The 12,521-nt window shown below is 46.1% G+C and overlaps 6 protein-coding genes across 6 annotated transcripts; 2 read left to right on the plus strand and 4 right to left on the minus strand.

Moving 5' to 3' along the window:
• Nucleotides 1-312: 312 nt before the first annotated feature.
• Nucleotides 313-1,245, minus strand: MGYG_07190 (hypothetical protein; the record flags this gene model as incomplete). The annotated part of the gene is made up of 5 exons (XM_003171143.1): nt 313-482; nt 531-699; nt 756-998; nt 1,041-1,139; nt 1,177-1,245. The coding sequence occupies 5 exons, from the start codon at nt 1,243-1,245 to the stop codon at nt 313-315; spliced, it is 750 nt and encodes a 249-aa protein (XP_003171191.1).
• Nucleotides 1,246-1,422: 177 nt separating this feature from the next.
• Nucleotides 1,423-3,669, plus strand: MGYG_07191 (nucleolar complex protein 2; the record flags this gene model as incomplete). The annotated part of the gene is made up of 1 exon (XM_003171144.1): nt 1,423-3,669. One exon carries the CDS (start codon nt 1,423-1,425, stop codon nt 3,667-3,669), a length of 2,247 nt encoding a protein of 748 aa, XP_003171192.1.
• Nucleotides 3,670-6,797: 3,128 nt separating this feature from the next.
• On the plus strand, nt 6,798-7,208 carry MGYG_07192 (hypothetical protein; the record flags this gene model as incomplete). Its single annotated transcript, XM_003171145.1, has 2 exons — nt 6,798-6,964; nt 7,046-7,208. The coding sequence occupies 2 exons, from the start codon at nt 6,798-6,800 to the stop codon at nt 7,206-7,208; spliced, it is 330 nt and encodes a 109-aa protein (XP_003171193.1).
• A 343-nt stretch (nt 7,209-7,551) lies between these two features.
• Nucleotides 7,552-8,286, minus strand: MGYG_07193 (hypothetical protein; the record flags this gene model as incomplete). Its single annotated transcript, XM_003171146.1, has 1 exon — nt 7,552-8,286. The coding sequence occupies one exon, from the start codon at nt 8,284-8,286 to the stop codon at nt 7,552-7,554; it is 735 nt and encodes a 244-aa protein (XP_003171194.1).
• Nucleotides 8,287-8,588: 302 nt separating this feature from the next.
• On the minus strand, nt 8,589-9,914 carry MGYG_07194 (hypothetical protein; the record flags this gene model as incomplete). The annotated part of the gene is made up of 1 exon (XM_003171147.1): nt 8,589-9,914. One exon carries the CDS (start codon nt 9,912-9,914, stop codon nt 8,589-8,591), a length of 1,326 nt encoding a protein of 441 aa, XP_003171195.1.
• A 371-nt stretch (nt 9,915-10,285) lies between these two features.
• MGYG_07195 (MFS gliotoxin efflux transporter GliA) lies at nt 10,286-12,351 on the minus strand (the record flags this gene model as incomplete). Its single annotated transcript, XM_003171148.1, has 6 exons — nt 10,286-10,414; nt 10,476-10,732; nt 10,801-11,138; nt 11,196-11,567; nt 11,637-12,042; nt 12,108-12,351. The coding sequence occupies 6 exons, from the start codon at nt 12,349-12,351 to the stop codon at nt 10,286-10,288; spliced, it is 1,746 nt and encodes a 581-aa protein (XP_003171196.1).
• Between the last annotated feature and the right edge of the window lie 170 nt (nt 12,352-12,521).

The raw sequence follows: 12,521 nt of genomic DNA on the forward strand, positions 1-12,521 counted from the left end.
TCCTCCGGCGTCCACTGTATCTTGTACCCACTTCTAATTACACCCCCCACTAGCTTCCTTTTACCTGGTTCTGGTTATTAGGGTACATTTGCGGGGTAGTGATAGTAAATATGGTTATGAGCGGCGGGGTTATACGGGGAACGAAGGGTGTGTACTTCTATAGGAGCATATCTGACGGCTCCTCTGTTCCGACCCTTCTGGACGGAAAAAGGGGACAAAGCCTGAATGAGTACACTCACCTTACAAGGAAATGGAATGTCCTATCCAAGAACTAAAAGGTTGCCGGGTATAAAGTGTTAGGTTTAGCTTAGATCAGTTTAGCGTTGCTTTGAATCCCTGGTACGCCTGCTCTATTTCGAATGCCAACTCCCTAGCTTGCTCTTCGCTGAGCTCTTCCGTTGCTCTCATTTGATTCAGCGTGATAAGCCATTGGATTATCTTTCCCCTATTTTCAAAATCCTGTTCGGATGGGATCTCCACGTCTAGCATAGTCAGAGTCCTTGTGAACAGTGCTCCCGAAATCAGCTAACTGAGCTTCAGTGCATCGAGAAAAGTTATGAAATTCTCAGTGGCAGTAAGTATAAGACTCCCTGAGGCTAATGGCCCTGCCGTTGTATTTTGAGAGATTGCATGAGAGGGTTGTTCGACGGTTGCAGGAAGGCCAATGCGGAGTCTCTCAGTGGCGCGAGGACACTCCATCTAGATACCGTTGTTAGACCGGCGTCATATGGCTTGGGGTGATAAGTATAGCATACCTCCCAGGCACGTTTGAACGTGTCCAAGTCGACGAATTCGGCAGCCACAGTATCATCGCTGAGGATGGATCTATACTGTTTTAGCAGCCTGGCGCACGTCTCCGTATACTCTGATTCAGTGACCGCATCCTTAATGTATGCTTTCTCCAACCCGTCTAGCGTTATAATAATGCTATATGTTTCTGCTAGTGACTCGTACAAATCTCTCTCTGCGGGCGAGGAAAACGGTTTGACTTCCTGCTGCTGTTAGTAAATCATCTGGCGACGATAGGAATCGCTCCTCACCTCATCCAAGCTGATGGTGGCTGATAGCGCTGTGTTTGGGGTATAGCTGTATGGCGTTGGCGCATACGATAGTGGCCTCTGGGAATACATTTCCTCTTTCTTCGCTTGTAGGTCGTTGCACGGAGTCTATACTCACCTCTTGACGATGTCTGCCTGTTGGTTTTGCTTGTTTGTCGTTTGATGAAGCGTCACAGCGACCATGCATTTAAGGCTTGGCGGTTTTGCATCAGTTACATGCAAACATGGCCTTTGCTTTATCAATGGAAGCCAAAAAACATAAAATAAAAAACATAAAAAAAATCTTATAAACTGCGACTCGCACTAAAAGCCGACAGATCACCGCCAACAGCTGTCGCAAGGGGAGTCGCTGGGGTTATTCAATATGGGGATCAAGAAGTCAACCAAGAAGTTCGAGAAGAACCGCCTTAGGGACACAATTGACCGGCGGCGAGAATTTTCAAAAGTCAAACAGCGCCATCAAGTCAAAGATAAAAAGAAGGCCAAAAACGCGGCAAAGCTCGAAGAAGCTGCCAGACAGGAAAGCGAGAAGAAATCGACCTCAGATGCCAAGCAGGATGCTTCGTTTGCGGATATGGCCGTAGACGACTTTTTCGCTGGCGGCTTTGAAATTGCAGATGCACCGGCAGCTACGAAATCTTCCAAGAAACAGAAAAAGGACGTCGCGCCGAAGACAGGTAAAAGAAAGCGTATGGAAGAGAAAGAAGAGGTTGACATGCAAGCTGGAACGGATAATGATGATAGTGAAATGGAATCGGGCGAAGAGTCGGACGAGAGTGGCTCAGACAACTTGGAGGCTCACAAAGATCAGTTGGAGGCCTTGAAGGATAAAGACCCTGAATTCTACAAATACCTTAAAGAGAATGATGCAGAACTTTTGGCATTTGGAGACCATGGAGACTTTGCTGAGATTGACGAGCTCAGCGAAGCCGAAGGAGAGGAAGCTCCCGCCGCGAAAAAGTCCAAAAAGTCCAAGCAGCGCGAAGAAACGGACTTGATGCCTGAAAAAACACTCAAGATGCCAGTGATAAAACAGTGGCAGAAGTCGATGTTATCTCAACATTCATTACGAGCCACAAGGCAGGCTGTACTAGCATTCCGTATTGCCGCCTACGTTGATGAGGGGGATAACGAAGACCGAAAATACACCATCTCCGACCCAGATGTATACCACCAAGTTCTGATAACTGCGCTTGAAGAAGTCCCGAAAGTATTGAATTACCATTTGCCGGTCAAAGAAACCGCTGGCGGGAAAATACGAGTTACTCTCGACTCAAAGAAGTTCAAAACCTTGACGCCGCTCATCAAATCTCATGTCTCCTCCATTCACCAGCTCCTCACTACCCTTTCTGACGCCGCAGCCTTGAAGCTCACGATATCTTCTATTGAGCCCATGCTTCCGTATATTTTACAATTCCGAAAGCTGCTCAAAGCCCTGATTAAGACGGTTGTTGGTCACTGGTCCGAGGCATCAAACACAGAGGCTACGCGTATCACCGCCTTTTTGATACTTAGGAAGCTACTGGTCATTGGGGATGCTGGAATTCGAGAAGCAGTTTTGAAAGCCAGCTATGAGGGTGTCGTTAAAGGTAGTCGCAACACTTCAGTTCACACTCTTCCCGGGATAAACCTGATGAAGAACTCTGCGGCAGAGCTCTGGGGTATTGACCAGAATATTTCCTATACCACAGGATTCACCTTCATTCGACAGCTTGCTATCCATTTGAGAGGCAGCATTACCAATCCAACCAAGGATTCGTACAAGGCTGTTTACAACTGGCAGTATGTACACTCGCTGGATTTCTGGTCTAGAGTTCTGGCAGCCCACTGCGATCCTCTGGTCGAAGCTAAGGCGGGAAAGCAATGTGCACTCCGCCCTCTGATATATCCTGTTGTTCAGATTATCCTTGGCGCTATGCGGCTCATCCCTACAGCTCAGTACTTCCCTCTTCGTTTCCAGCTCACACGATCTCTTCTCCGACTGTCCCTTTCTACTGGAACCTACATACCTCTGTCATCTGCCCTATTAGAAGTTTTGAACTCCGCAGAGATGAAAAAGCCCCCAAAGGCAAGCACATTACGGCCCCTGGATTTTTCAACCACCATTCGTACGCCCAAATCATATCTTAGAACCCGGGTATACCAAGATGGTGTTGCTGAGGAGGTTTCCGAACTTCTTTCCGAATACTTTACTCTTTGGACCAAGAATATCGCTTTCCCTGAACTTGCACTTCCGGTGATCGTGATGCTTAAGCGTTGGCTCAAAGAAGTTTCATCTCGTTCCTCGGGGAACAAGAATCCCAAGGTATCCCAGATTTTCATGCTCTTGGTACAGAAAATTGAGGCAAATTGCCGTTGGGTTGAAGAGAGAAGGGCAAAGGTTACATTTGCTCCTAGGAACAGGGCAGAAGTAGAAGGGTTTTTGAAAGAAACTAAATGGGATACGACTCCCCTCGGTGCATTCGTCAAAACCCAACGAGTCCAGAGGGCCGAACGAGCAAAGCTACTAGAAAGCACCAGAGAGCAAGAGAGGCAGAATAAGAAAAAGAATAAAGCCGATGACAGCGAGGATGCCAGTATGGCAGAGGATGACCCTAGTGATGGCGAGTAATCTCCTGCTATCTGTGTATAAAAAGTCCCCTTTAGCTCTACTTTTAGACTGTTTATTTGAATACAGTATTCTGTCATACAGATTAATTACAACCTGAAAACAGCATACCGTCCAACATTGGCGTCTGTTATTTCTTGCGGCCACCAAGATTTCCTCTGCCGCAGTCCGTCAACATCAATATCTGACTGGAACGACCATAACAAATGGAAGCCCCTCAGAAGCAGAATTGAACTTGGTTGTTTACATAGCCCCAATTTCGCACTAGAAGAAACTCGTCGGATCCGTTTCTGTGGAAGGGTTCCACTGTAGTTTTCCAGCGAGATGCAGCAACCCTGATCATGGCCGGCTTCATACCCCGGCATAATATACAACCGTCTACTTAAGTATACATCCCCGTTTCTTAGCTAGATAGTTAACAATCCTAACAGGGAAATTGTTTGTTACCTGGAGATGCCTGTCCCGTCCGCTGATTGTTTGTCTTTGAGCAACGAATCTACGGGCAAACATCAAGTATGATAATGAGGCACTATAAATATATCCTACGTTCTACAAAATATCCGCCAAGCGCACCCCTAATTGATATGTCTAACGATAATATATCAGTTAGAAGGTTGCTTTCACGTTTACCAAAATGGACACAGGAGGTTGGAAAAGACGGTCCAGTGCAGATGGCGAAGGCTCTCACAACGACCGACCACCCAAAGGCGGATACAGAGGCCGCAGCAGGTCTCTTGGGAGGGGAGAATATCGAGGAAGAGGGCAATCGTTCACTCCTCGAAGCGGACGCTGTGTTGGGAGTACGATTTCCTCCACTAGTGGCAGCCGGATATCTGAAATTCACGAGTACGTTCCTTATTTGCTTTCAGGGCGCAGCTTCTAACCCGTCTCAATTAGTGGAGGGCAGCATATTCTGCCAGAAAAGGTGAAGAGACTTGAAGACAGCGTGGTAGCAAAAAGAAATGCCGGGCTTGAAACAGAGCTCATGAATCTATCCTTCCACACTTCTCCCTCGAAACCTATTGTTAGACCTGGATATAATTCAAACAAGGTTAAGCTTTGGGCCAACTACTTTGAAATACAGGGGCTTGAATCAGTCACTCTATATCAGTATCACGCTCTGCCTGACCCTGAAGTACAACTCAGCCGCCATAGAACACGCCGACTTTTATCATTACTTGTTAACCACCAATCATTAACCTCCCACCCTATTAGTACTAATTACAAGGATCAAATTATCTGCACTAAGAAGCTCAACATGAAGCAATTGACGATCCAGTACTAGTACTATGAAACAGAGTAACGGTTATCTCCTAATTCGCCTTCTTACAGGGTAACCATTCAACTCTTGCGGGTATTTCGAATGGGAGAAGTTTTGGACGATCTCAAGTCTTCCATTGAGACATATAATCGTGACAAGGAATAAAGCCATTCAAGCGCTCAACGTGATTCTTGCTCATTTTCAAAACGAATCATCAAAAATTCAATTCCTGGGCCAAAGAAAGCATTTCCCGTTTTATGATCAACATAATAAACGGGATATAAGGGCTGGGCTGGATGTTATTCGCTGGTTTTTCCATTCAGTGAGACCATCAACTGGCGGGCTTCTTCTAAACCTGAACGTTTCCACTAGTGCTTTCTACCACGATGATACTCTCCACACTGTGGTATGCGGGTTTGACCAAGGAAGAAGATTTAGCAGTGACGTGAGATTGCTGGAGCTTGATGGATTCCTCCGAAAAGTCCGAGTGTTAACAACGCACCCGAATGATGCGCCTAAAATGAAAATTATTCGGGCCATTGCGACACGAAATAATTTACCGGGTACTTGACAACATACGATTTGAATGGTCTAGGGGAGGAAGGGCAAAGGAAGTCAGTGTCAGGGAATATTATCGTCAAGGTCAGTTTATGCAGTTTACACATTACCTAGTAACTACAGAGTATTAATGATTTGACACAGCGTATGAAGTTAACCTTATCGAAAAGGATCAGATCGTGGTAGATGTAGGCACGAAAGGCAGACCGGTATATCTTCCAGCAGAACTTTGCCATGTTACCCCTGGCCAACCAGCACGGCAATACCTTTCATCCCAAGGGACAAGTGATATGATCAGGGTGGCTTGTTGCCGGCCCAGTGATAACGCAAATTCAATAGCTAGAAGAGGTCTACCGCTGATGGGGATAATAGGAGACACTGGTAATATTAAAAACCCGGTAAGATGCAACCGTCTTATAAAGCTGTTTCTAATTATGATTATGATCAATTGCTAATAGACAGACTATAGAAAGATTTTGGAATTCAAGTTGCAGGGAACATGCTCGCTGTTACCGGGTCCATACTATCACCTCCCCAACTTGTATATAAATACCCAATGACTGTAAGTCGGCCAGGGAGCTGGAACCTCTCAAAAAATACCAGGTTCAACCAGCGCGGTCCATTTGGTCACAACAGCCGCGTTGGATGTCTCATCGTTACGCCCCATCTAACTCAGGATACCCCTAAAACCGGGCCATTTATAACCCAGCTAGGACAACATATGAACAACTATGGGGTTAATTGGCCTACGGATCGTGTTTTTACAGACATTATCAAGCTGGCCCGAGATGAAAGCGAGAATGAGAAATTCCTTGAGGATTATTTTTCGCGTATCAAGAAAACAAGGCAGTAATTCACCATCATATTCCTCCCTCGATATGACGCAGAGATATACTCTATGGTCAAATATTCCACTGATGTGAAATATGGCTGTCATACACTCTGTGTAGTGCCAAAACCTCCGAGGAACGGCCGTCCAGGAGAACCGTTACAGATTAACATGCAATCTTCATATCTGGCAAATATTTCTCTTAAAATCGACCTGAAGCTCGGAGGTGTGAATCACCAGGTTCAATCAATGATAAATTCTCAGCCTCATCCAATTATGTATTTGGGGATTGATGTGACACATCCCACAGGAACAGACTCTATAACAGATGCTCCAAGTATAGCAGGTGTTGTTGCAAACTGTGACACTATGCTGGGACAGTGGCCGGCGAGCATTTGGACTCAGGCTCATCGTGTTGAAATGGTGAAAGATTTAGGTGATATGGTCATCGAGAGGTTGAAAAGCTAGAAAGACCAGTCCCACATGCCAGAGAAAATCATTGTATACAGAGACTGCGTCTCCGAGTCCCAGTATAAGCAGGTACTTGATACTGAATTGCCAGCGATTGAAGATGCGATATACCACTATTATCGAAACGGCAAATGTCCGAAGGTCACTCTTATAATTGTGGGGAAACGGCACCGTACGAGGTAAAAATGACCACAGGTTTTACCCCTGAATTATAAATAGGTGACCAATTTTGTGATAAAGAGCTGGCTGAATTATCCCAGGTTCTACCCGGTCCAGAACGAACCCCTAGATGAAAATTCGGAGAATGTTCTCCCTGGTACGGTGGTCATCGTGGCTGTACCACGACCCGGGAATTTGACTTCTTCATGGTTGCTCATGCTGGAATTCAGGGAACATGTCGACCAGCACACTACGTTGTTCTGAAAGATGGCAATAATTTTACTGCTGATGAGCTACAAACTATGGTATGTTTTGTTTCATTGCGTTCCTCTGCTATATAACTAATACCAGTTTATAGACACATGACCTATATGAAAGGGGCAGATGCTATCTATATGATACGTTTCACCCGAGAGATCACCTTGCTACTTCGTATGACGAGTCGGAGTCCAAATGACTTTGGGGTGTGCATACGGATCTAGCAGAGAGCATGTTCTATATCTAGCTCTAGTTACATCCTACGGTCTAACATGTATTTCTATGCCAAAGTTAGTTTCTTATATCCAGATTTGCTATGTATTATATTTCGGATAGACCTGGGTCTCTTTTAACCACTGCTGTGCTTGGAACTACTGACACGAATACCTTCTTCCCAATCACCACTTTTCCCTCCACGTTTTCGAATGACTCTAGCTTCACCTATCACCATCCCCTTGTCCACAGCTTTACACATATCATATACTGTGAGGGCAGCACCTAAAACGGATGTCATAGCTTCCATTTCTACCCCTGTTCGTCCAAGACAGCTAACACTAGACGTAACGAGAATGCTACCATGAAGTCCATGGTTTAGCATCTTCTGCTCATCCGGGATACTCCCTTCCCCCTCTGGACGTGGCGGGCATATGGTAACGTCCACTTCTATACCCGTTATTCCTAGGCCAGGATGGGCCAGTGGGATGAGGTCAGCTGCCTTCTTAGCTGCCATTATGCCAGCTATGCGTGCAACAGACAGCACGTCCCCTTTTTTCATAAGACCGTCGCCGGTGGTTAGAAGTGATATAGGCGTTGGATTGGAGAATGTGACTCGACACACTGCAGTTGCAATACGGTTGGTTTCTGGTTTATGGCCTATTGAGGTCATATGGACTGTTTCGCCTGGAGTAAGATGGGGGAGCTTTGCATGGGATTCAGTTGGGAGATCGGGAATGCTGGTGGTATCTTCGGATCCTTGTGATTTGAGCGTAGTTGAAGACTGTGTTTCCACGCCGGCCGAAATTTTAGAAGTAGAGTATGAACGGGAGAACTGGTACATTGGCCTGCCGCCACCAAGGAGATGCATTGGGATAGACTGCCATGGACGAAAGGGGTTTGCCCTCTGTGAGGGCAAAGTCTGGAAGGTTGTTCCCACCACCAGGTGATGATTGCGGCGGTGAATATTTTTAGCAGTTTCATCTAAAACGAAGCCAATCTTAGTAATTGTATTTAAAAAACCCAACGCCTAAGTGTATATTTGCATGTATATACAACCAATCATTTAAAAATCACGATGGGCTCATATAATTCCATGGTATCATAAACAGGATACATAAATGAGTGGTTTATATATCATCATTCAAGAATAAGAAGAAAAGAGGAATAATCCTACCCACCGATCAGTATCATGGGACGGTTCTTCATGTTCTCCAAGATACCAATCCCGGCGTGTTTTGCCTTCTTACGCTTGACAGCGGCGCCAATAATATTTAAAAGTTCTCTTTCCCGCTCATTCACTGGATAGCCTTCGTCCTCCGCTCGGGCAGCCTGTCTAGCCGACTCAAGGAGATTCAATGACTGCAAGGCATCCTCAGAGATCGGCTGGTTGTTGTTTCCTTGCCGGATCATGTCTCTTAGAGATACTTCTGTGTTGCCAAAAAGGCACACCTTTAGGTTCCCGTCACTGGTGATCCGGAGACGGTTGCATGTCCCGCAGAAATTATGTGTCATGCTGGTAATGAAACCGACTTTCCCTTTGAAGCCTGGGACTCGATATGTCTTGCTGGTATCGTTCTTGTGATCAGGCACTTTCTCAAAACCCGGATACTTTGCTTTAATAACATCAAGCATCTCCTGGTAAGAGAACATCTTCCCTTTACTCCATTTATTCCCGTCGAACGGCATATATTCAATAAACCGTACCTCAAGCGCTTTATCACGGCCCATTTCGACAAAAGGGAGTATCTCCTGGTCATTCATTCCCCGCATGACCACACAGTTTATCTTGAGCTTGATACCGGCAGCATGACGCTCGTTTAGCTCCAATATCCTTTCGATACTTTTCATCACAGCTTCGAATCCCTTCCGTCTTGTCATGATCTGAAACTGGAAAGGATCAAGGGTATCGAGGCTCAAGTTGACTCCAGTTAGCCCTGCTTCAGCCATACTATCGAGCTTACGGTGGAGCGATATTCCGTTTGTCGTCAGACATAATTCTCTCAGCCCATCACGGCGTAACTTGCCGATTTCCTGCATCATCGGTAGTATATCTTTGCGCACAGTAGGCTCCCCACCCGTCAGCCGTATCTTTGTCACTCCCTGTGATACAAACAAGGTCGAAAGATATACGATTTCTGGTGTAGTAAGCAGATGTTCTGGCGGAGAGAGAGGAACGCCTTCTTCTGGCATGCAATAGAGACACCGTAGGTTACAGCGCTCGGTGATGCTGATCCGAAGGTAATCGTGCTGCCGGCTAAAGGTATCTGTCAAGAAGGAGGAGAATGGCCTTGCATCCTTTAGCGAGTTCAGACGAGAAGATGGCGCTGGGGGTTCGCGCGAAGCCTGAGGTGGCACATCGACCGAAAACGGCCGAAATGTTGGCTCCTTTGGCACCGCCTGGCTACAACTGCTTGAATACCTGCGCAAACATGGGCTTCGCAGCGATATACCAGCGTATCCAGTTCGTTTTGCCATACGGCTGCAATGGGTAGTCATGGTGGAGGAAACCCTGGGGTGGGTTAGAGGGACAGCGTGCTAGAGACGACGTTATGACATTTTATAGATAGCTACTCCGCACCCATATCAAACAACTCTCAGCTCTGCAGTGTCTCAAGGGCGCCGCCCTTTGTATCTTTGCTCCTCTAAGTCTTTTGTCATCGTGTGTGTCATTTCATCGTCTGTCTCCGCAAAAATACGTAACCCCGGGAATGACTTGGGAGCCGATTAGCCGCGCTCACGTGATGAGCTGATTCACCCATTTTAAGGTTCGGGCCAAAGCTTGCCGAATATCATGAAGTCGAGACGAAAAAAGAACACTTGATGAGTTTGAACATATCTACTGCTCTTCGCCCTGTCTACTTGTCTACCTAACTTTGCATAGAGACATTCAAAGGGAGTGTTGAATTCTTCCATAGATCAATGATGCTTATCTGTTTGCTCGGGGAATAGGCAAAACTGGCGAGCTCTCGATGCGAGGATAGGGGGAATCGTTTTCTCTAACTAACTGGTAGAAGACCCTGTATTTACGGACTTCCATTCCAACAGAAGAGAACAAACAAATGCTAGGGACGCAGTGACAATTGGTGGTATGAAAGCTTTCGCTATTGATGAGCAGTACACTCTCAAAACAGCTGCCAGGTACTCCGCTGGTATCAGGTTGCGGATATTCGCCGAGCTATCGTCAATGATAGCCGAAATATCCATATCCGGTACAGTGAGTGGGAGATTTTCTTGAAGAGAAATTGAGAAGATGTTTTGCGCAATACCTATTCCAACTGCTCCTCCGAGGGCGTGGAAGAAAAACACTATAGCGTCTATGTATGGTTCACTGACATTAACTGTTGCGATCAAATCTGAGTTGGTGCGTGGAGTATTAACCTACTTGCTGAAGAAACATCCTTTTTGCTGGAGATGGCTTGTACCGCTATATGTGGGATATTTATTGCAGTTCCCACCCCAGCCCCTGCAATAATTTGATATCCAACGACCGCGGCAACTGTGCTATCGACATCCAATTTGTAGAACAGGACAGAGCCAACCACAAAAGCAAGTGTTCCTAGCCACAGAAAAGGCGGGTACCATCCGACTATACCTACTAGGACGCCCACTCCTAGCGAAAATAGGCTATTGGTGACTTGATAAGGGAGAATTTGTATTCCCGATTGTTCGGCCGTTAGCCCCTTCACAGCCTGGAGGTATATTGGGAGATAGTACGAGTGTCTTAGGCAGTTGTCAGTCCATCGCTACGCTTCATGGCTTCATTCGGGTAAAACATACACATGAAATGCCATCGATAGGAAGCAAGCGGCAAGCGAAGACCCGAGGATGCTTCTTTGTCTTAATAACCGTGTTGGGATCATTGCTGATTCTCCCTTCCACGACTGGAAAGCGTAGAATGCTACTAGTAATATACCCGCAGTGATAATGCAAGCCAATACTTTCGGGTGTGACCATGGATACCGTTCACCTCCCCACTGAAGGCTTATCAGAAGTGCAGTGATGCAAGACACTAGGAGTAGCGCACTGGCAGGATCAAGTGCTATAATGCGTTCCATCCAACTCAGACCAAATGAGATTTGCGCAGTCTGATTTAAGAAGAGCACTATAATGATGACCATCAGGCCTCCACATGGTAAATTAATCCAGAAACTAGTTGAGGAAACGAAAACAATTAGCTGTCACGGCTCAGTTCACCCCATTCCAAGGACAAGTACATACCACCACCGCCAGCTAAAACGATCTGTCAAAATTCCTCCCAGGGGTGGTGCAACAATCATAGCCATTCCGATCATAGCTCCCATTAGGCCCAAGAACGGAGCTCTGTGTTTCAAGGGGAATATCATGGTTATGATATTCACACCCCCCGAGAAGATAGCTGCTGCCCCAAAACCTGCCACGGCACGGCCACATATGAGCATCGGAGATGAGGTTGCAGCCGCGCAAAGGATGGAGCCAATTTCAAACACCATAATGCCCATTAAAAGTGTCCATTTAGTGTTGAAATAGTTATACACTTTTCCAAAAGTTGGCTGGAATGCTGTCTGGGTCAAGAGATACGCTGATCCATACCAACCAACATCTCCGAGAGAGTGAAATTCGTGAGTTATGGTCGGAATGGCGGTTGCTTCTCAATGGTAAGCTATGCGCGGATATTGATCAAGATAGCCTGGGAAGAAGCTGGCCACTAACCTAAAATGATAACGTCTAAGGTGACCATGAATATCCCTACACAAAGTGCAACATTGAGCATTAGGAACTGAGATTTGGTGATCGGAAGAAGACCGTCTTCCCCTTCTGCCTCGTCATTGCTATCCCTCGTAATATGGATTTCTCCATGAGTCGTATTCGATTCATTGATGCCCGTGGAGAGAACTGATGTATTGGACAGCTCAATCACATTCTGATTCTGTCGGTTTGTTTCTGTGGACTCCATAGATCCGGGGTACTCAAATTTCACTGCTCTCCAGAAACAGGTATGAGGGGATAAACAATACTTGGTGAAGCTTTATTCGAAAATTTCCTGCAATTAGTGCCAGTTGGTAAGATGTGAAAAGGCGATCCCCGTCGAGCTAAGGGCCGGCGAGAAGTGATGGATGAATCAAT

Source organism: Nannizzia gypsea, genomic scaffold, assembly GCF_000150975.2.
Source record: "Nannizzia gypsea CBS 118893 supercont1.6 genomic scaffold, whole genome shotgun sequence".
In the NCBI taxonomy this organism is placed as follows: Eukaryota; Fungi; Ascomycota; class Eurotiomycetes; order Onygenales; family Arthrodermataceae; genus Nannizzia; species Nannizzia gypsea.